Raw genomic sequence first — 24,687 nt, forward strand, 5'->3', positions numbered from 1 at the left:
TGCAGCTCAGGGGTTAGTCAGTCTGCACATTCATCTCATGTTTTTTACAGTTTACTTTTGCAATTTTTAAGATTCATGACTGGAATTGATATATCATTTGGCTATAACCAAAGAAAGGGAATCCAGTTTTTCTATAGTCAAGCCTTAACCTTCTGCAATTTGTTCCTTAGTTTATTCGTGATCGGCTTTTTAGACACATTCAAGGAAATGGACATGTTTTCTTTATGCTTCGGGATGAAACAGCAGCTGATGAAGATTAATGACAATACACATGAAATAGGGCTGTGCCATCTGACCAAACATGTCACATCCCAACAGATTTCATATCCAGACACATATCAGTTACTCAGGATTCCTGCAGATTAAGAAACAGTATAGTAACTCAATATTTCAACAGTTAAAATTTTCGTGTGCTATTTTATCTTATAATAAGTTTACAATTAATATTATGGTTCACTTGTACCACTTTGTATTAAATTACTCTGTGGTGGATGAAAATTTTAATGAAGTAGTTGGAACTTCTTTGAAGAAAACATTATTTCCCCTTGAGGGGAGCTCTGCTGTAATTTAATATCGTCCAGTGTGAATTAACTGGTCGCTCATGAAAGCTGTGCTTTTTCAAAGCAGCGTCTCTACAGTGTGTGAGAGAAAGATTGGTGCAATGGAGCTGTTCTGAGTTGGGTGGGGGGGAATACTGAACATACACTGTGCCAAATAATCTGTCATCATCAGAGAGACGAGAGAGAACATCAGTGCTGCATCTCGAGCTGTCAAATCTCAGTGGTAACACTAAGTGTAATTGTTTTATCTTGTACATGATGTCAGCCCGTGGTAGACATGACTAGAGAGAAAATGGTTATGTAACCGAGGGGTGGTACAGAAACAGTTGCCTCATGGCTTGTGATGTAACTGTGCTCGTACAGTCCAAAGGGAACAGAGAAAAACAGAAATGTACAGTCAATGCTGTAAAAAAAAAAAGTACAATTTATTCCACAAACGCATGTTTGTGACTGATATCAACGCCGCATGCGGAAGTGGTTTCAGTGCTGACCGGTCGGTGAAGACTGTCTGCTTGGTGGCTCAAAGTCTCAGCGGTGCAAGAGCATCATTTATTTCCACCCATCGCTCTTGTGCAAAATAGAATCCCATCTGTGCAGCACCAGAGAGGCAAAACAAAGATGGGGGGGAGAAAAAAAAAATCTATTTAAGGCATTCTGCCTGTGTTTGACCTGCAGTGAAACAGCATATGACACATCAGCCTCCTTGCTGGCTGCTCCTCACACGATAGAGAGCAGATAGCCCATGTGGAGGTCACTTGTTTTACTCTTCCCACTGCCTGTGAGAACGTTTTCTGCTGTGAGGCTGTGAGATGTACATATGCACTGGCAAGGCTGTTTCAATAATTCATAAAAGAGTGCCCCCTCAGCTATAACAGCTATGAAAAGCTTAATAAAAGACGAGTGGGAAGCTGTTTCCATGTGATATCACAGAGACTGGATAATTAAACCTCCTCCGTACCATGAGAAGTAAGGCTTATCATTTCCTTGTGGCAACAAGCCTCTTAATGCATTATTCAACAAATGGGAAAGCAGTCCAGCTCCCTCTGATGTGTGTGTGTGTGTGTGTGTGTGTGTGAGAGAGAGAGAGTGTGTGTGTCTGTGCATTCACAAACATGTTCAGTGTGCATCCAGTTCTCTCAGGAGTGATGATTAGATTACTCTTCATTACACTGGTTGTGCAGACATCAGCTCTAATGAGGGAGTCAGTTGAGTGAAACACAGCTCAGCTTCTATATATATATATACATATATATATATATATATATATATATATATATATATATATATATATATATATATAGATAGATAGATAGATAGATAGATAGATATATAGATATCTATCTATATATATTGAGATTGCTTTTAGCAATGAAAAGTGCGTGTGTGTGTGTATGTTGACACTTGGGGAATCCTCCTTATCATTTTGATAAATCTGATACAAACACATTATGCCCAGATACATAAACTCTCAAAAACCACACACACACACACACACACACACACACACACAAACACACATTGACAGAGATTGGGAGAAATAAAATAGAGAGGAGGGAGTGAAAACAGAATTCTTAGACACATTCTTGTTAATGGATAAACAAATATGTCTGTTATCAGTGTCCGCAGCACTGCCCAAAAGTAGGGACACATTAAATGAATGTAGGTGTACCCTTCCTCAAAGTATGCTGCAAAAAGGTATATTTTTTCTCATTCACAATAAAAAAGATAAAGATAAAATAAATAAAAAGAACCGATAGACCAGATAGTTCCTTTTGGATTTCCTTTGACCATTTTTAGTAATTTTCTGGAAGTAAGTGAGTGTATGGACATGAGACACAGAGTGAGGATGCTGTGAATGTGAAAAATCCCACTTAAGACAAGTTACTTTGCACTGGAAAAGGTGAAACTATATCACCCAGTAGCAGTTCTTTACTCAGTGACGGCTTATATGATAAAAAAAAGAGGTTTTATACCAATAGTGTGGTTACATCTCTGTAGGTGGAGCCGAGCAGACCACTGTGTCGTTGGCACATCTTCTGTGCACACTCCCAGTCGGCCGTCGTTTGGGTAGCCAGATGGGGTGAAGGGCGGGGTCTGCGAGTGGCTCTCGTTTGGCTGTCAGACGCACAGCTTGTGGGCGAACCTTCGGATGAGACTGGGGAATAGGTGGAATAGCAGAGACACAATTTAGGAAGGAGCAGCAGCCACTTTTGCCAGCTTACTATGTATCAAGACCCAGCCTGTCTCACCAATTTGTTAATGCCGAGTGGGCGGATGAGAAAGACCAGTCAGTGGTTACTTTCCCCTCCTCATTAGAGAACACGGTGTCTGATCTCAGCTGACACTGACACAAAGCGGTGAAGTAAGGAGAGAAAAAACACTCATACCACATAAAACTTTCTGGCTCTGACAAATCTGTTGAAGGGAATTTCTAAGATGCAGCTTGCTATCTCCCTCTATTTCAACAGATGAGTTGGAAGATTAAGATTAAGACTGACCTCAACAGAGAAATAATGTGCATTGGTGATTTCTTCAAAACCTTAAAACAACTTTCTTTTTTCTCTGAAAAGTTTCCACTTGATGATCGCCCTTTCTCAAGGAACAGTTGCAAGCAGCGTGATGTTTGTGATATTGCCAAAGAGACGTGATCGCGAGGGGGCATGCGCGCGTGGTTGTGCATACAAAGTGTCTGTCTTTGACACCAGAGGCAGCAGCTTGCATCACACCTCCTTCTAACAGACATCATAGTTTCTCGCGAGTATCCCGTGTCAGGGACCATCTGTTATTTTATTCAGGCATTTTAATTGCCTAAATTTAACCAAACTTTACCCATAAAGGTGGCGGATCTTTTTGTTTTTGTTTTGGCGAAATAGCCATACGGGTCATTTTTTGAAAGGCACAAATAAACATCATCCTGCTGATATTGGGGCATTCAGTCAGAAAATGATCGTACGGGTTTTCTCATAGGGGAGAATGAAAAGCCGCGTATATTTTGTAGCAGACTGTTTGAAGACTTGTTTTCGAAGAGTCAGCTTGTGGCTGTGCTGGTGTGGTGCTGATGATGCGGTGGAGTCTTGTGGTTTTTAATGACAGAGACAGACACAGGGCGATGCTGTGCAGCGAGGCAGACATGCTTCAGTCTGCACAGTCCGTGTCCTGCCACTCAGGGATGTGTTGCTCTGTCTGAGACACATGTTTGACTCATGCTAAATAGAGAGCTTTGTAAAAATCCCATCTGGCCCTTTGTCCACCCACTGAGACCCCCCTGGCGTTCACACGGGTGCAACACATTTACACACTGCGAGTCCCGGGGACAACTGAAGGCAGAGTTGTACGGAGCTAACAAGAGTTGACAGTCACTTGCACAAGGAGGTCCAAGCGGTGACTCACAGAATCTCGCACATCAACACTTTAAGAATCCCAGTGACACACTGGGATGCATATGCACGAGGCTCTGCTGAGCAGAGGCAGACGAAAGTGTTTTAAATGATGCAGCAGAAAAGTGGGATGAGGAGGAGAATTCAGTGTGACTGAGCGGAGAAGGATGAAGGATGAGATGAAATGAGAAGAGGGGTAGAAAGGTGTGAAAGCGATATGAGGGATCACGTGTCAGGATGCGTCAGGTTCTCTGGGACCAGAGAGACGGATTGGAGATTGAGGGTCTGATTCTCGGCAGAGAAAGAGACAGATAGGTGCGCGTAGAGGCTGAGATAGAGAGGGAGAGTTGTTAGGTGAGACGAGGAAGATGGAGGAGGAGGGATTTTTGTCCTGTGGAGAGATGAAGTGACAGCAACAGAAGACGCGGAGCTGATTGGGAAAGACAGGTGTGAACTAATGACATGCATGTTACAGTCACTCACTCAGACACACACACACACACACACACACACACATGTTTACAATGGATTAGCAAAGCGTCATTACCGAATCGCAGAGTGTCTGGATGTGCAGAGGCAGCCGTAGACATCAGATGAGAGATGTGCTAGCGGTCACAAAGAGTGAATGTTAAGGATTCCCCACGCTCCCGTGACTTTCAGCTAATCCCCGAATCAGTGATACAGTGAGGCAGCGCATGCACATATATATAACACGCACGCACACACACACACACACACACACACACATAACAGCGCGGTGCACAGAAGTCAGGGAGGAAGATATATTGTAGGGATGAAACGAGACAAAGGGATGACAGGGAGGGAGGAGAGAGGTTGTCAGACTGGCAGATGGAAGAATTTATGAGGAACAAGCTGAGGGTTGATGAGAGACATGATAAAACAGAGTAAGCAGCAAAGGACAAATAAACTGTCCCAGGATACAGACAGGCCGATCAATAGAGAAGTGCAGCAGAAGAAAGTCGTAGTATGTGGAGCTGGAAAGGGAAAAGGGATGTGAGGAAGCAAGAGGGCAGAGAATAAGAGACAGAAATTGTTTCTTTGATAAAAATATTGATGTCTGTTGTAATGTTTATCATAATTTATCAGGTGTCTTTTGGGCCAGTTTAATCCCTGTGAGTTGTTGTTTTATGGATTAAACACACAATATATGGGGTAACATTTTAATTAGTTAACTTTCGAGGAACCAGTCGGCTGAATGTATTACCATTGGGCAGAGTTTATTTATCCGGTCTATAATTTATGCTCAGCTGAGCAAACATGAGTGGTGTCAATCTTATAGTTTCTGTTTGGCAACGTAAATACAGGAGTCCGTTAGATATTAATAACCAAACACTTTGCTCTTTTGATTTTTAAATGAATGTTAAAAGAGAACATTGAATAAATCCACTTTGTCTCTCAGCCATAGGTGCTGACTGCAGTGTCAGTCCATACAGTATTTATTTCCCACCTCTCCCCTCTTCCGCTTCCTCATTAGACTCACGTCCACTTTGCCTATGCCTCTCCTTCCCCCCCTCCGCTCCATCTCTCCCACTCTCCTCCTGTACGTAATGAATGAGGGAGCTGCTCCCACTGGACAGAAGTAGGTCTCAGGAGGAGTGGGGGGGTAGTGAAGGGTGAACACCCGGACGAAAGAGAATCGGCCAGAGGGGAGACACACTGATGGATGGCCGAAGAAAGGCACAAGAGAACCAAGGGAGGAAGCAGAGAGGGGGTGGGAGGATGGGGGGGACATATCATTCCATTTCCCTGCTGTCTGGCTTCTCGGTGGCGAAGGCCATTACTCACGCAAGGAGTCCCCCACTCCCCGGTGTGCCGTCTTCACTTTGTTTTTGTTGTTCTTAGTTCACCCTCTATCTGTCGTCTTTCTTTGTGTCCTGCGTAATTCATCCTGTCTAGGACATACTGTACTGTTCCGCATAGAAACATTAATTATTGAACATTCTCTGAGGATAAAAAAGTCATACATTTAGAGTAAAAACCCCTCTGATTGAAGTTGCACATTTACGGGGAAATGTGCCGGGTTTTATTTATTTATGTATTTATTTAGCTAAGGAACCACATTGCTTCACTTTGCAAGGCTGGATCAACCTAATCACACCACAGATGCTGCGGCTGGCTGTGTATTATGTCCATATTGTGCTGTATAGTCCCGGATGCACAAAAGCTCTCACCTAATCCAAATCAATGGCAGTGTCTCGTCAGTGTCTGCTAATATTCTGGATGAAAAAATAACTTGCTGAATCATATTGCAAGGTATAATTTGATAAGGTCGTCCACTGCAGACTTTGTACAGCGCAAGCAGCAGATAACACTATCAAAAGTAAATTATTACAAATAGTTGGGTCATCTTTTTAAAAGCACATTCTATTCTTTGTATTAAGTTCTCATAGAAAATGGATCCCTAGACTATTTTGAATCTGCCTGCTCAATCCAGAACTGCACCCACTGTGATAGTGTTGTTTTATATTTCAACGTTATGGGCTGTAGTCAGCAGGGAAATCTGCTCTTGCTCTCCTCTCTACTTGCAAGTGCAACACATCTTGTGTTGAAATATTAATTTCCAATCAAATATTTTTTTTTTATTTATGTAACGCAATCCTCTCCCACTCAGTGTCAAAAATATTCACAGGATACTTCCTGTCTTGTTTTGTATTTACAAAATGTACGTTTCGGGTTCAACCACACAAATAATAAGCACCGCCAAGAAACAACCACCAACAACCTCACCTGTATTCTGTCCCATTACCGTGATCTATATTTCCACCCGAAGCACTTTCATGAATGATGATGTCATATTTTAAAGGAATAGTTTAGCATTTTCAGAGCAGTACGCTCAATGTGACATGACGTTAGCACGAGACTGGAAAACGGGGGAAAAGCAATTTGACCGCATGCATCCAGCTGTTTTATGACTGGTTATGTGCTGGGCTACTCCTTGGATGTCTGGCAACATATTTAACAGCCATGAGAGAATTAATGATTACCTCATCTAACTCTCGGCAGGAAGGTACATGAGAGTACCTCTCAGAATTCGGAACTATTCCTTCGATTTGCAGTCTGTTCAACTCGCAGTTTGTCCCCTCAAAAACCGAATCCCTCTGGTTTTCAGCTCTACAGGTCAAATGTTGTGACTTCAGGGAGCAAACTTCAGCTCCTCTTGCCATTGATTTGACCTGGGCAAAAATCGATTTGTCTTCTTATATTTAGCATACTTGACTTCACCAATCATTGTCAAGGCATTTGCGGCGCCCAGTCACACCGACATTCACTCAACTATGTCAATGTGAGGTGGGTAAAGATAATAGCGACGACGCTGCATGATCCGCTCCATCCATCCAAAGATGAGGGGAACACTTTTACGTCCACACTCAATCACCCACGCGAGAGAGCGTTTCCACGCCTCTCCCAACTCAATCTCAATCAGTGATAGGAGGGCAGTAAATTTGGGTTATTAAAATGACTTCAGCGCTCCGTTGGGTCGGGGTGTATGTGTAAGTGTGTAATATGGAAACACACCGGCGCAGAGAAACTGAGTTGTTTCCAATTAAGGCCCGCAGAGCAGAACACACTTAGCAAGTGGACCAAGCAGAACTTGTTGGGGCTGATTGGTGCTCAGATCGACAGGAGGAGAGCTCATTACAGCGGCCGGGCAAAGATAGGAATGAAACTGTGTCAATTGCATATTGAGATGTGAAGATGTTCTGGAAGTGAGACTTGTGGTGAACTTTGGATATGATGCCACAAAAAAGTGCGTGGATCTTGCACTTGTGTGTATGACATCTCAGCATACATAATCCCATTAAATGCAGTCAGTTATGGAGTGTGGAACGCTTGGCAGCAGTTCAGTGTTCCCCTGTTGAAATTGATCCAAGTCCTTTTGTTGCAGAGTTGGCTCAGTCTGAGCATGAATGAATGGATTAGATATGAGAGTAAGTTGCATAGGAGAGAGAGAGAGAGGGAGAGAGAGAGAGAGAGAGAGAGAGAGAGCGAGCTGAGAAGACAAGGGGATGGTTGTGTCCTCTTGCCCATCTGAACTGGTCGTGACTTCATTAACGTCCATATTAATTCCCCCGCTCGTGGCTGTGACACACAGAGAGAGGGCTGCTGTCTGAACGGTCTCAGGTGTCGGAGGAAAGCGTGTGGAGAAGGGAGAGGGAGAAAAGGAATTGAGAATGAGAATGAGAGGAATAAAGGCGAGGAGGTGAAAGATACAGATGACAGAATCACACTAATATTCTACAGACTGTCTAATGAAGGTACTGCTGTCAGGGAGAATTACCTTCCCGGAAATGACCGTACCAGCCACAAAAGGACGCGGCCTCAGCACCCACGCTGGTGGAAATAACAAATGGAACGTAGACACTGCATAAAGATCAGTTGTTGACGGAAGGGTGCGGAACAGAATAAGAATAATGTGTGAGAAAAGGTTGTGATGCAGTGGAACTTTGCAGTCTTCTCTCTGAATTAGGGTAGAAAGGTGGAAAACTGGGTTCTCTTTAATCAGAAGAACAGCAGCATCGCTTTGTCCCTCTACGGGTACGAGCTTAAACCGTCCACGTTTACGCTGGTTTTCATTTGAGTTCAATTTGAACTCGTGTGAATTTCAGATGTTTCAGACAAGAGTAACCGCTTAAAATTATTACATCTGTGTGTGTGTGTGTGTGTGTGTGTGTGTGTCATAAATGAGAGGTATCACACAACAGGTTGCACAATATGGTATGAACCTATGGAGTTTCTGTTCATTACAGGACTTAATATATGCACTTTGTTTGTTTTTTGTTGCCAAATTTGACATTAATGAGAAATGTCACCATGTTGCTTGCTGTTAAAATAAGCCAGAGAAATTAAAAGATGATTATCTGAAAAAGAAAAAAAAATCTAGTATATTTTGAAATTAGAACAAACAGCTACAGTCACTGGCATTGTATTGCTATTACTGTACCTGTGCACACACACACACACACACACACGCACACACATCGCATCACACCTGTAACCATAAATCCTAAATCCTCTCTGCTTCTTGTGTGTTTTGTAGCTGCGCCCGGGTGAAGCCTTCACTGTGTATCACACCAGCCCTACACTGTCCAGTCTGTCCAAACCTGTGGTGCTGTGGACTCAGCAGGACGTCTGCAAGTGGCTTAAGAAACACTGTCCTCACAACTACCTGACCTACGTAGAGGCCTTCTCTCATCACGCCATCACAGGTACAGTCCACGGCACACGAAGCCGATTGCACGCCGGAGCGTTGTCAAGCACGATACCTTGCCGATTCCACATACTGATATTGATCCGGTTGTTGTATTGGCAGCTTAAGTCTAAACCTCTTTGGCGTGGTCTTACAGTCTTTATTGACGTTAAGAATTGGAATATTTCAAAAATGCAATAGAAAGAAATAGGCGACGAAATGCTCAGCTACATGAAAATGCACTTGTTTTTTGATTTGCTTACCTGTAGTTTTGCAGGCACTCACATAATTTGGTAAAAAAAAAAACACTCTGACTTTGGGTTTGGATTATATTTGTGCATGTGTCAGAGTCGATCCATCTTTTTCTCTCGTCCTCCAGACTCGCTTGGATTTAAGATAAGATAAGATAATCCTTTATTCGTCCCACAATGGGAAAAAATGTTGTTTTTGTTCCCGTCTCATCTGCACCATATAAAACAGAATCTGCTTTTAGTGTCTGTGTCTATGAAAGAAACAAAAAGTCGATTTCCCCAGATGCATTTCCAAAAGGATCGGATTGTGGCTCAAAAACAGACATGCTGTTTGCAAAAGCTGAGAGATGTGGAGCTCAATTCTCCGAGGATGATTGTCAGCTCTGCCATCACAGTCAGTCAGTTGACTATGGAGAAAATGCTGCTTTTCTGAACAGGTAGAGCTCATCCCTGTGGTGAAATCGGCCATCGGGGACATATGCTGAGCAGCTCACCTACATTATCTGCCTCAGCTTTGTTGAAAGTAAATGTGTGTGCAAAGATATCTCCAAAGATGCAGAAGATAATGCTTTACCATACAATGCGAATCCAATTCTCAAAGTTTGATAAAGCCCTGTCTCTACTGGATTTCTGATTCACTCTGTTTGTAACACTTCAAGACAAATCTGGCAACAAAACCCACACAACTATTAGAAGGGATCCCTCCACCACAGCTCGGCGGGGAACTTCGATATATGGACTTGACTTAGCTTAGTGACTGCTGAAGTTTCATATGAGCCTCTGCAAAACATTGGGACTGCAAGACATGTGCCACCCCCCCCCCCCCCCTGCATTTCTTACAGTATAGTCACATAGAGAGCAGAAATTGTTATAGTGACCAAGACCCACATCAACATTAAAACAGACTTGAAAAATTCCCCAAAATATCCTTTAATACCTTAAGACCTTGTTCACTGACCTCAGTGCAACTTTGGACTTCGAGCCAATGCCATAAAAAGGCTTAACGAATCTCACACACATATTATTTAGGTTTGTGCGTCCAATGCTTAGCCTTTTCAACTGGAAACAGGTTTACACCCAAATCTCTCCAAAGGAGATTTAAAGGGCATTCATGTGAGGTAACGAAAAGGAGCGCAGCCTATTTTTGGAGAAGAATGGGGAAAGCTGCGGGAAAAAATGGGAGGTTATCGCGTTTGAAGTTCAAACATCATGCGCTCTCTCTCTCGCACGCACACACACACACACACACACACACACACACACATGCATTTACATTGTGCGTTAGTGAGCCCACACGCGTGCAAGTGCATAAACATGCAAAAAACCACACCACCAGTAGACACACATGAGCATGTGCAGACAGATACGTGCACACATGCACACAAACACACATTTATTCACACACAAGCCTTGACGGACCACACGGTCAAGCAGTTTCTTTTTTAGCGTCTCGCAGAGAACAGATTGCTGCTCTGCGCCGTAGGGTTGGCCACCACTCACATTTGCATGCACACACATATATACATGTACATACACACTGACTTTGGGGTTAACAAGGCTGCCAGTGTCACAGTTACAGCCGCTCTGATCTGATCACTTTTAATTTATGTACTCTCGAACAGTGAGATTTTGGGAAAGTGATGTTGTTGTTGTTGTTGTTGACGACGACGACGACGACGACGACGCATATGATCAGTGATCACGTCAGTTTGATTTCCTACATAGAGATTCTCTGCCCTTTTTTCAAACAGAGAGGGATGTTGGATCCCGGCAGCGGTGGAGAAATGCATTGTGTGTCTGCATCATCTTAGTTCAGTGACCCAAAAGTAATAGTAAAGTGATTCTGTCGGTCTCTCCGTAATGGCACCACCACTGTGAAACAAGTTGCCTCGGGTCAGTGTAGCTTCTCCAGCGTCTCTTCCTCTCGTATTGAATTGGTGCGTTACGTTTCAATTTTTAAAATCTTTTCTCCTGCTTTTATTTATTTTGTCATGACTCTCTTTATGCTCTTACATAATTTTAGTTAATAATAATAATTAGAGCTGCGACAGTTTAATCGATTAAGAGATTAGTAATCCATTACTAAATTAAGAAAAAAAAGTCAAAATTCTCTGATTTCAGCTCCTTAAATATGAATATTTTGTGGTTTCTTTGCTCCTCAGGGACAGTAAACTGAATATATTTGGTGTGTGGACAAAACAAAACATCAACTTGGGGTTTTGGGAAACACAATCTTATTTTTCACTATTTTATGACATCTTATGACATTTTATGGACCACACAACTAATCGATTAATCAAGAAAATAATCAACAGATTAGTCGATTATGAAAATAATAGATAGTTGCTAATAATAATTCTAACACAGTATGGTTCACATTACTCAATCAGTAGATTGTTGGCAGATTGTGAGTGTTTGGACCTTGGCAGTGTAAGGTGTGCCATGGTACATATGGGATTTAGTGCCAGAGGGAGTGTTTATTAATACCCCCTGGTATTATTAATGTGATCTGCACCTAGATTGGTTCCTTGAATAATGGCACAACTGCACTCACACCCGGTGATTTTATTTTATTTATTTATTGCCATGTACATTCTGTCCGCACTGACATGAGAAACTGCAAATGCATAGCAGATCAACAGGTTCCCAGACGTCAGCTGTGAGGCCATAAACTGTCACCTGCTGTCAGTCTGTACATTCACAGTCTGGGATCTGATGATGAAACAAGCCCGACCACATCCAGATGTCATCTTGCCGGCAGAATTACTTTCCAGCAGCTGCTGCATGATTTACACCTTGCATTAATATTCTATTTTCCTTATCAAGGCCACGTATCCTGACCCAGGTCACAATGTCATACCACGTGTGTCTGCCAGATAAAGCGAGATATGGTGAAGATATACATATACTAAAAGTGAAATAAACTGAGTGAGTCAAATGGTAAAAGTAGCTAGGGGGCTACACACTTAACCTAATGCGACTGTATATATAAGCTGACAGAGAGGTAATACATAATGTTGGCCTGCAGGGAAAGCACGGACTGAACTAGTCTGCTTTCATTGGTTTAATCTAAAGGTTGTTCTTTTATGAGGAAGTCTTTAGCTCACTCCGTCTTGGATTGCTTTTTCACACTGTTTTTAAGAGTCGTGATTGTCCCAGCCGAGGCAGAACTGCTTTCCATGTGCCCGCAGACGTTGTTAATAAGCAGTTTATTTTCAAGCCAAATTGAGAGAAGCAATCTCTGTTGAAGCAGCTTTTGTTTTTGTGTCTGTTTTTTTTCTTCTCTCCTTTTGACAGCACTACTTTCCCTATCTGCAGGCAATTATTAGGACCTGTGTTAAGACTGTCTGAAGGGAATTGATTTGAGCTCCATTCATCTGCTTTGTCTCATTTCTGCACACACACACACACACACCCTCAGAGAGAGAGATAGACCGAAGGCGGTGTTTTTTCCAGGACTTGCTGGATCTGCTGTTGGCAAACTGTAACTGTAACTGTGCATAGGATGAATGAAAAACTATTGTTTGTTGTATCCCGTAGGTAGTCGTGCTCACACACAATATAGTGTTCCACTCCATGTGCTCGAAACTGAGGGCACCTGGACTCTGAAGAGAAGTAAATAGTTTGACTCACACGCACACATTGACACACATACACACATATCCATTAAACCATTATGAAAGCTATGTATCATATCTCAAAGACATGAGATGTAAGAAAAAAAAAACTAATTATTGCTGATATAATGTCCAGGCCGACTGCTGCCTACAAAGCATCAATCTCCCAACTTTAACAAGGCTTTGTTCAACAATAAGTTCCCTCGTCCCTGAAGATAGAAGAAATGGGTCAAAGTACGACTGTAGCGCTGGCATGATAATCGAAATGTAACTCCTACTTCGGTGCCTCTCTAAGAGATTGGATTCAATACGGAATTTTCCAAATGTCCAATGCTTTAATCAAATGTATTTTACCTCCAGAGGGTTCACGTGGCCCTGTGCACGGTTTACAGTTGCACAAAATAAGAGAATGAAAGAAGTGATTGGACTAGACAGAGCTTTGGGAGCTTCGATTTGACAGAGTGCATTGGTCACGCAGATGAGTCAACACACACACGTTTGAACATGGGAAGACTTTCAAGGAGACACATAAACTGATGGAATATACCAAACGAGGAATGTGGAACTAATTACCTTTATTTACGTACTTTTTGGGGGGGGCGTACTGTGATATTATAATTGTAGCAAGTCATTTGCATTACGTTTTTCTGTGCACATGCATTCAGAGCACTTTAGCCCAGGCCTGGGTCCACTGAGGGTCGCAAGGGACCTGCCTGAGTCTTTCACGCTATTGCACCCACAAGTCTGTTCTCCACCCTCAAAGCCTGTTTTATAAAATATGACTACCAGCTCTCTATTAAGGATATGTATATTTCATGGGCTCAGAAAAGAGACAAAGGACAAAGGAACTCCAGTTCTCCCTTCGCCTACCTCTCTCTGGTCCTCTTCTCTTCTTTTTGTTCTGTTCTTTTCTCTGATGTCGTCTCTTCTCTTGCTCTCTTTGTGTGCTCTTTTCACAGACATACTTATAAGCTGCTGTGGATATATAAAGGGACAAACATGGCTCGCTGAGTGAGTTTGTGTGAGCGAGAGACATAGTGGTTCTTGCTATGTGTATGAGGCACATATTGCAAATGAAAACATATAGATAACTCGGGGGGCATTTTTTCTCCGCAGTACATTCGTTATGCACAGATAGAGAAATAAAGAGAAGGGCCGACAGACAGAGGATATACTAATGTCCAAGGGAAGGGAATGAGGATGAATGGAACGATACAGAAAGTGAGCCGCATGAGTAATGAGTCTAATTATGATTTGGACGTCTTACGGAGCTGCTGCAGGTATGATGGATACGTCTTCTGTCGGCTCCAGTGAAGGACATAGCTCCCCTATCTAAAGTGTGTGTGTGTGTGTGTGTGTGTGTGTGTCTTAAGATTTTCATATTTCCTTTGTGTTTATGTGAGTGCAGCTTGGTTGTAAAAGCTGTTTACTGTGGGTAATGGTATGTTAAATGTGTGTCTCCCCAGGGTTAACTGCCAAACTCTGTAGTAAAAGTCGGCCTCAAGAAGAAAAGAAAACTGCCTGAGTAATCCTCCCCATGCCACCCCTGTTGCTGCCAGGCTGCAGTGCCTACATATATACAATATAAACACCTTGCACTCTGAGATGTAAATTAGATGATCTACAATTTAGAACATAATGAAAACAACGCCTCGCTACAGAAAATGGCAAATATAAAGTTGGAGACACTCATTCTCAGTGCATTGCAATATGTAGGCCGTCACATTCAAACTAAACGGAGATTAAAAGTCTCCTTTCCCTGTGAGAGAAAACTGTGTGAACATAAGAAGAATATGAAACACCTCGATGAGCGGGGCTGTGTTTGAAAGCTGGACACATTTTGGGAGAAAGTGTGTGCGTATCCCTGACACACAGAAGTAGTATTTTAAGGAGATATCTGTTGATTATGTGTTATTTTAATGCGGTGTCCAGGAAGTATGGTTCTATCTGCACGACCATGTCTTTATTTGTAATCATTTGCATTACATGTGATACATTTATAAGGGGCATGTGAAAAATGTATGCTTTGCATGCTATAATAAAGTTGTAAGGAGATATAAGTGTTTGTATTGTAATATTATTGTATAATAGTAAGGCAAGGATGTCATCATCAAGTTAGCTACAGATTTGATTCTATGAACCCACAGGGCTATTGAATGAAAATCCAAAATGGTTCTAAATATTTTCAAAATACTTTCTCAAAACTTGGTGCTGTGACCATGACCTTTGAACTTTTAAGGCCAAATGTGTTATATGACCTCAGAATTGTCTTATAGTCATGATATGTATGATCCAGTGATTGATAGGTGGCCCGTAAATTCATTTTTGATAGAAAATTTGATGAAGAAGCTTAAGTCATGTGTCAAATTAGATGTGACATATCCGCAAGGCCTCACTTGACTCCTTAGAGACATATCAATGCAAACGGGGCAATTTCTCTAAAGTACTGGCGCGAATTTGTGACCAACCAACACCTCCTCTCGGCAGGACGGGCACTGCTGCGCTTGAACGGGGAGAAGCTAGAGAGGATGGGAATCGTCCAGGAGACGCTGAGGCAGGAGGTCCTCCAACAAGTCTTACAGCTGCAGGTCAGAGAAGAGGTGCGCAACCTGCAGCTCCTCAGCAGAAGTAAGTAACAAGACTGTACGTGTGTGTGCGTGTACGTGTGTGTGCGTGTGTGTGCGTGTGTGTGTGCGTGTGTGTGTGTGTGTGTGTGTGCGTGTGTGCGTGTGTGTGCGTGTGTGTGCGTGTGTGTGTGTGTGTGTGCGTGCGTGCGTGCAAATTGTCTTTTTCTGTGTTCATGTGAAAGAGGGGAAGATAAACACACTCCAAAGCAAAGGGAGATCAGTTGAGTTTGACTAAATTGGAAGAACACAGTCTGAGGCCATGCATGCCTGCTGCGATGTACATGCAGTTGGAGATCCAAGTGCAGTTGTTTGTGCCAGGCTGTGTGAGGTTTTATTGATGGCGACCCGTTGATTTGCTGCCCTGCCTCTGAGCGATGGCTTCGGTAAACATTTCTGTTATTCAGTCGCCAATAAACTGGCCCAGTAAACCTCTGTTGACCTGGATTCAACAGTTGATGTAGGCGCGCTTCTCACAAGCCTGTTTTGGTGACTGTTGTGGGCAGATGTTTTCTCTGTGTTCCTTGATGGCTTCTAGTCAAAAGTGTGAAAGTCCACATGTTGTTGCTTCTCTGTATGGAAGTGGATTTCAAATGTCGCCATGAAACTTCCAGTTTTGCAACCAAATGTGCCCTGAGGCAACCTGGATAAAAAAGGTGCCTGTTGATTGAAAGAAAAATCATCGGAAATTCAAGCATTTCAAATATGTATATTTTTTTAAAACTCTTCAACGGTATTTTACAACACCACATTTAACGTTTCGATAGACGAGGAGTGCTTGAGTTTTGACCCTTTTTTCATGATTTTTTAAATTTTTTTTATTCTGAGCACCTTCCAGCTATTTCACTCAGGTTTTCCATTGGGCACCACAATTCAAGATCGTGACCCATATTCAGCTATATTCAGCAGCAGCTGCCTGGCAGCGCTCATTCCCAGAATGAGAGGAGATCTGCCGCATTTAAGTGGAGGAGCAGCTTGCGTGTTGCTTTAGGTGTTTCCAATGTCCTCCCGAGTAATTCACTTCTCAAACAAGAGGCAAAAAAAAACAAAAACTGGATGTTTTACCGTGTTCCTCTTTTTCACAGAGCACCCTGAAGAGCAGGGCAATTATTGCAAAAAAAACAACTACAAAAAAACAACTGCACAAGCATTTTGCTTTATATGGTCCAAAATCTCTTGGCCCAAAATAGAATTCAGACAAAAGTTGTTTTTGCCATCAACTGACCATTATGTGAGATCTATCCAAACAGGAAAATCAAGTCATTGTGGCAATTTGACAAGCTCAAACTAACTACAACCGTTCAAGCTGCTGATGTAATCGATGAGTATTTTTCTGCCTATTTCTACTCTGCAACAGTCTGGTTTGAGGTAAGTGCTTGACAAATAAATAACTGGTTTTGATGTCCATTTCAACCTTTGGCACCTGGAAGTGTTCTTGTCGACACGATGTCAAATGTCTACAGTGCGGAGCCACAGATTCTGTGAGAGCTCCACAAAATGAAAAGTGCCTGCATGATAGAGGGAGACTGAAAGACAGCGACAGAAACGGGTCATTCTGCACAGACTAAAAAAGAAAATGTTACCAAATCATCTGAAGGCATAGAAAAGCAAAAGCGCACACAAAATTGTTTGGGGAAAGCATGGTTCCACGTGAACCATTTGATTTTCCAACTAAAATGAAAAGGGCAAGAGGAGAAGTCACATGAGAATACCAGACTCAACTGGGCTGCTATCCAGTCAAAATAAAAGTGGGCAAAAAACATTACTTAATTCAAATTCTAGGTGTCAGTGTTCTGTATTCTGTGTGTCATTGCATTCAAATCGAAACACACTAATGTCACAGGCACCACAAATCAACCGGCTCATTAACTGACGTGTAAATGTGGAGAAAAAAAATGTCACTTTATAAAACATTTATGGAATTTTTGTGTGATTAAAAGCTCCGTGGCCAGAATCAAACTATTACTTGACACGTGCCCCGTACCAGTGGAGCACCAGGACCCCCAAACTCACTTTATTCTGTGTGTGTGCTAGTTGTCATCATTTTAACTCATTTCCTTTTTAATGTTTAAAAAGTTTCTGATGACATTCACGGCCGCCGAGCATGCTGCAGTGAATTAAACCGTATTAAATGGAGAGGGGGAATGCAATTGACTGGTGAAGAGAAATAATTAAATTCCTGTTTGACACCTCTAATGATCGAGCAATGCAAATGTCATTTGCCAGTTCAGCAGACTCTGACTCTACAGGCTGCAAGGGGCGGGCACATTTGCTGGCCTAATAAAACACCTGGGGTTCACCGGGTTCGAGGGTATTCCGGGGTGACGGAGGTTCGAACCTCCGGGTGTCTGGAGGGGTGATGATGTCAGTGCTGAATATGCAATGAGAGGTGGTGATGAGGTGGGAGATCGCCACAGAGGTGAAGCGGGTCTACATGCGGACTGGAACTTTGGAAAAAGGCAATTCAGCATACAATGACAATCCTGTCACAGCTCTAACTGCAACGGCAAATACATTTAGGAGGAAACCCCATTAATGTAACTAATTAATTTATGTATTTGGCAAAATTGTGTAAGTGTGTTTATATTGAACATCAACACGATCGACATTTTTCACCATTTTATGATCGAGAAAATATTCGAGAGATTAATCGACAATGAAAATAACCGTTCGTTGCAGAACTTCTACAGCCATTCATGATCACCAGAGTCAGTAGACTCCCCTGACATTTTTGTACTTCAGAGAAATATGTCAACAGCTGTTAAAACAAATATTCACGGCGAAGAAAGCATGAAGCTTACTTTGGCGATCCCCTTCAATTCCCTGCAGCACCACAAAGAGGTCAAGCTCCGTGGTTGGAGTGAAATATCTCAACAATTATCGCATGGTTTTGTCACACGGTAGTTGTTATTTGTGTAAGCTGTGGGTATGCAAACACTAAACTAAAGTGGTATACATGCAGAGCATCCTCATGTTAACATTGTCTTAATGCACATGACAATGCTTGTGTTCATGCTTTGCAAAGCACCGCTGTGCCTGAGTGCAGCCGCAGACAGCCACTGCATGCCTGTAGACTCTTGTACTCTTTGTACCTTGGAAGAGAGAGAAAAATGAAAGACGTTGTTCCGGGTTTGAGGGACGGTGACGTGGAAAAAGGGGGAAAGAGCCAGACTTGTCCTCCACACACACTTGCAGCTACTGAACAATTATCCCGAAACATTTACAAATCTGGTGTGATTTAGCGGAGCCTCGTGTCACAACGCCTGTCTGATCCATCTCCAATGGATTTACCAAAAAGTCAATATTGATCCCACAGTCACTTTTGAAAAGAGGACGAAAAAAATACCAATGGGCTTGAAACTGATGTAAGATTGTCTCTGAGCCATGATATTAGAGTTGAACACACACCCCTTAACATAGGCTCTCACATGATTCACATCAGCATGGTAAAATGCTCTCCGTAGAGATCTCCTAAACCTTTGCACGTAATACGTTCTCTCTCCGTCTCCATCTCCTTTGGAGAGATAACATAAAATACAGGGTCTGGTCAGAGAATTAAAAGGAGAAAGACAGAGTGGAGAGAAGGACACGTAATAAAAATGAGGCGCGAGAACTGGGACTGGAGGGGAGATGTTTCACAGATACAAAACTAGAGTTATCCCCTCCGCCAACAGGAAATATGGTCACATCTCCTCCTCCGCTCCTGCGTTACGGCATTGAATAATGGCCTGGAAAGTGTTTTCGCAGAACATTGGGATGCCACTGTAAAGTTGTCCTTTGACCTTTTCATGATAAAATGTCATAGTAACATCATTTTACGTAGAGTTGTATCGAATTATTGCAAAAAAAAAATCATGTTTCGTGGTGCCACCATGAGTTCATCTTTGAGCCAAAATCCAGGCATTCTTGATATATCACGCTCACAAGAATGAAACAGCTGCGACATTTCAACAATGCCGAAACATTTTGATGAAAGACTTCGCAAAAGATCACAGAGACAAAGAAATGAGACTCGAGAACAGGTTAACGAAGGGACACGGTTAGAGAATGAAAGCTTCGTCTTGAAGCACTTTTATTCCCTTGCTGTACCGTCTGCACGGTGCTAATCAGTCTGTGGCAGGCTCTCTCGCTCAAAGCCCCATCATAACAATTCCCAGTCAGCTTGGAACCACACTTCTTCTTTTGCAAATTATTGTTGAAAATGTTGTTGTCCAGTCCACACAATAATGGGGGGGGGGGGGGGGGGGGGGGGGGGGGGGGGGGTGGGGGGGGGTGGTGTCTATGACTGAAAGAGACTGAGAGAGATTGAAAATATGCTTATTTAAAGAGGACACCAATGTTTTAAAGTTGCTATAATCACAGTTTTTATTTGCACATTGTATCATATGAATACTGCATTTAGTTGCTTAAGACTGTTAAGAGTTGATGGAGCACAAACCGGAGCGAGGACAAGAGAGGGAACATTGAATTTCCATCAACATATTTCTGTGGTGCTTCATCACACCAATTTAAGATGTGCTAGTGTGTCAGTGTTGTGTTTCCAGCTTCTTTTGGATTTAATTTAATGTTATTCCAGTTGTTATTGACAGCAGTGAGTTGAATAATTTCAGGATAGGAATTTAACAATAAAAATTGATTTTGTGTTAAAGTTAGTTTTGGTGACGTCCACAGTTTTCTAGGCAATGCTGTCGGCTCGGCTCATCACACTGGCCTCTTCACTTCCTCACTACTGTGACAGAATACATGAATAGAATCAGGAATTTCCTGATTTTATACAACACAGCATCTGATGCCTCTGGGTTTGGGAAAATGCACATCAGATTTTTTTTGTTGTTGCTGGAGACGGCAGAGCAGCGGAATGATATAGCACAAGAACACAGTTTTAAGAAATGAGTGCACGCTCTGAATCCCATGTTGTCTGTTCCTGACACTAAATGAAATGATACCGCTGCTGTAGAATAATGTGGCTTTCACAAATTTGATATCATATTTCTGTGGGGGGTTTTTTGATGTATAAAATACAGAGCAAAGAGTAGAGTTTGGGGGAAAAAAAAATTTGATCAAGAAAAAAGTTAGTCATGCTCCACACAAGTCCAAATCTTATCCTCCTGTTCATGCTTCACTGAGCAGCGACCGTGGAGAGGCTCATTTCGTGTCAGATGCAATGGGTTCCAACAGTTACTCTTAGTTTCATGGTGGAACAGAAAGTATTAAACACTATGCACCTGCAGCATAATCCACCTTGCTGTCCTCTACACTGTGTGTGTTCTCTCAATTTGGATCCAACTTGTCATATATTTTGGCTGAATACTCGGAGTGGTTTAAGATTTGACAAATATTTGAATGAACTGTAATTTACCATAGTTTCTAGACTTTTCTAGTCTTCTGGGTGTGAGTGTTGGATATTTAAACTTGAGGCTGAGTTTCAGGTCAGGGACCTAAAAAAAAAGAAGAGAACATTTGAATTCTGTGGAGTCAGTATACGTATACTGTAGGCCCATCCACTTCACTACTTCAGCCTTCCCTACTTTGCATTGCAGTATTATTTAACAGACCTGTGCCTCTTGCACATAACCCTTTCATGTTTGGGAAAGGTGCTGTGTATAAATCTTGTGGGTTTTTTTAGACACTTCACTTTCAGTTTTTCATGTATTTTCAGCAGGCTGGGTTGTACCAGTCAGTCGGCGACAGGTAGGATACAGCCGGGGGCCGTAGCTCTCTCGGGGCTGTAGTGCTTGTTGTAACATCTGCAAAGATTGGGGAGGGAGAATTCAGACGAGAGCCCGGTGGAAGATCTGTGCTCCTCTTCTTCTCAGCTTCTGTTTGTTGGTGTATCTTTATAATAAACGGTCAGCGCCTCTTTCCTTCTCGACACAGCCACATTTTTTTTTTACCAAAGTTGGGTGAACGTGTAGCCATCTGCCCGGGTTCAGACTCAGGGGTTGCAGACAATACTTTCTGCCAGAAAGTTAAACATATGGTTAACCGTTATATTTTCTGAAACCAAACCCTGAAATCGAACTTCTCCCAACAGCCCTTTAGTCAGCGACACTCTGGCTGCCCTGGAACACTGTCTCGGTGAGCTCGGTAAGCGGCACTGAAACTCTCTTGTGCTGTCGCCCATCCTTGAAAGGCTCTACTCTGGACTCCATGCGATGCCTGCCAGCTGAACTGTAGCTCCGAGTTGGAATATGAATGAGACTGAGCATGTTGACGGACAGAGCAAAGGGAGGGACAGGTCATCTCTCTCGACACAAACTTTGCCTGTTTGCTTTTCAACTTGAGCCTACTTCCCGTCCGCCTCTCCTCCTCCTCCTCCTCCCCCGCAGCACCTAAATGCGCTGACGACTCCACGGGGAGCTCATTTAAAAATGATTTCTATCAGGGGGTTGGTTCCCCTCCGTGTCTGTACAAGCCTCTAGTCATGGCGATGCCTCTCCGTCCTTCTGTCTCTCTCTGTGGCTAGAGACAGGTGGCCCTATCTTCCTTGGCTGTCCGGAGACGAGGTGCTTAGAGCTGAAATGCCACCAGTCTGAGAGAGGAAAGTCTGCTTTCCCGCTGACACTCGGGTGTCATTTTCAAGATGGCTAGTTGTCAGGGAAACCATCTGGTCACATCTGTCGTTTCAAGAGAGCGAGGGTGAGATAATGAAATAGAGAGAGAGAGAAAAGACCTGTCATTACATGTTGATTTGCTTAATGTCAGAATTTTGATATATGGTATATTCATTAATTGGTATAAATATATATAATAATTGGTATAAATATATATAATGATATATTTATATATATATATATATATATATATATATATATATATATATATATATATATATATATGTTCTCATCTTCCTCTCCTTCACTTATCAATCCGAGCTCGTAAGTCATTATTTTTGTCTACTCTTCATCGAGCAGTAATTTTCACGCGCTGCCATTATTCTCCAAACATATTCATTCAGCTGGCGTTCCACCCGGAAGTATTGGTTGTTACAGGTTGTTGCTCTGTGATTGAGTACAGTGTGTTACACGGTGAGAGGTCGGCCACAATGGTCACTTGGTATTTCAGTAGAGTCTGGGGGGGAGTAAGGTGAGTCATACAGATTCAACGGGACTTTGAGCCCAATACTTGAGCTTTGCAAAGGATCTGATGAGACTAGTGTGTGTGTGTGTGTGTGTGTGTGTGTGTGTGTGTGTGTGTGTGTGTGTTGTGGCATAAGACTAACAACTTCAGGATGCATTATCAGAAATAGACCAATATAGAGGATTGTACTACATTTTTAACCATGGGTTACAAAGGGACATGATGTGAGAACAAACTTTTGCTGCACTTTAAACTCCTCTTTCTATCCATGTGAATCTTAATTATGTCCCCCCCCGCCCCTCTCTCTCCCCTCTCTGCAGCCTCCTTTGGAAACTTCTCTTAGCTCATCCCTGGATCCACTTGGCAGCCCTCTCCCTCATCCCATGTCACAATACGTCTCTAGGAGCCGCGGAAGAGCTGCTGCCTTCAGATATGCGAGCGGAGAATCAATGAGTGAAAGGGGAGAAGACTAGCCTCACAGACGACACGCCAACCCGTCTGGAGGATTTTTCATTCAACACAGCCAATCTGGTTTACAGACGCTGACACGGAGACAAAGCCCCCGCTCCAGGCTGGGGCACCCACTGTAACATAGTGATAATATGTAAGATTCACAACCCTAGTGGTGATGCAGGCCTGTCACTGGTATCTGCCTGATCACGGCAAATCTTCCTGCCTCAGTCAGACTGGACAGACTTCACGTGTTCACAAGCAAGATTCGCCGTTTCTCCCCCCCCCCCGCCCCCTTTCTCTTCCAGACTTATTTTTTGTTTGGGGTTCATGTCACCCAAAATCTCTGGCCCCAGTGAAGCTGACACATGTAGACGATTGCTTGAAATGATGGTGGAAACACCTGCAGACACACGCAGCGCCACTATTTGGCCACTAGAGTCGATCTCCATCTCCCTCTCAAGCCACACCACAGAGCCTGTTCGGCAGGAATCAGAGCTGGTCTCAAACAGATTTGATTTGATGCCAGTATGATGAATTCCTCAGCAACAGCTCACAGCTCCCTCTTCTCCTCAGGACTTTAGTTTTGGAATTGTAGGTCTTGAGGATTCAACAATAACGCTTGAAGCTGAATGTCATTCCCACAATGAATTTTTGTATTGTGACTGATCTGCAGTATGTCCGTGAGTATGAGCGTTGTAGAATAACATGCAATTTAATCTGTGTATATTGTAACCGTACCGTAGTCTTTTATTAATGAAATTGATCCAGAGGGCACAAAGTCCTAATGTGATAGTCACGGACTACCGATGCTTGACAAGGCAATAATTTAAATCCTAAAAGGAAAAGCACTGTCTGGTATTAATATCAAGGAAACCTTTTTATACAGAGTTGGGATGCAGAGTGTTAGCGTCTGCTGAGGGAAATATACTGTACATTCGTTCCTGTTACAGTGGTAGCATTTGTCAACCTCAAAGCTTCTGTCCTTTCTGTGTGCTCTGCTGGATTCTGTATGTCACCTGTCACACACACATATGGAGAGAAGGGACGAGCCTCTGTTGAATTCCGCCCGGTTTCCTTCCCTAATGTGACACTGTGATTACAAATGGTCAGAAATCAAGACACCATGACAGCCACCCACATGCAAGATTCCCAGCGCGAGCGAATTGAGCACCTTTGATGTCACTCTAGACAGCAGCAGACAGCTATCTATGAAGTCACATAAATACATAAATGCCTACATACATAAATTAAACTTCCAACCCTTCCCTGTCCAACGTCCTCCTCTCCGTCTTTTGACGAGGAATCGTTGGGTAACGTGAGTAACTGACTGTTAAAAGGTTAATTCTCTGATGTACTGTATATAGACACTTTTGGTTTAATTTGTCAGACGATCGATGAACTGTTTGAAATGCAAAAAAAGGAAGGAATATTTATTTGCTTTACAGATATGAAGACATATGGTATGGAACATGAAAGCTGTCTTTTTAGAATAAACTAATTGAGATGAAGCACCTGT

The 24,687-nt window shown here is 42.7% G+C and overlaps 1 protein-coding gene across 1 annotated transcript in view; it reads left to right on the forward strand.

Moving 5' to 3' along the window:
- Positions 1-24,679, forward strand: part of samd10b (sterile alpha motif domain containing 10b) — a 45,558-nt gene extending 20,879 nt beyond the window's left edge. The window contains exons 3-5 of the mRNA XM_035646351.2: positions 8,997-9,165; positions 15,502-15,642; positions 23,039-24,679. Of these exons, the coding sequence (XP_035502244.1) occupies positions 8,997-9,165; positions 15,502-15,642; positions 23,039-23,061 (333 nt within the window). The 3' untranslated portion in view covers positions 23,062-24,679. The remainder of the gene's footprint in view (positions 1-8,996; positions 9,166-15,501; positions 15,643-23,038) is intronic.
- Positions 24,680-24,687: the final 8 nt, after the last annotated feature.

The sequence above is a fragment of the Scophthalmus maximus genome, chromosome 3, assembly GCF_022379125.1.
Source record: "Scophthalmus maximus strain ysfricsl-2021 chromosome 3, ASM2237912v1, whole genome shotgun sequence".
In the NCBI taxonomy this organism is placed as follows: domain Eukaryota; kingdom Metazoa; phylum Chordata; class Actinopteri; order Pleuronectiformes; family Scophthalmidae; genus Scophthalmus; species Scophthalmus maximus.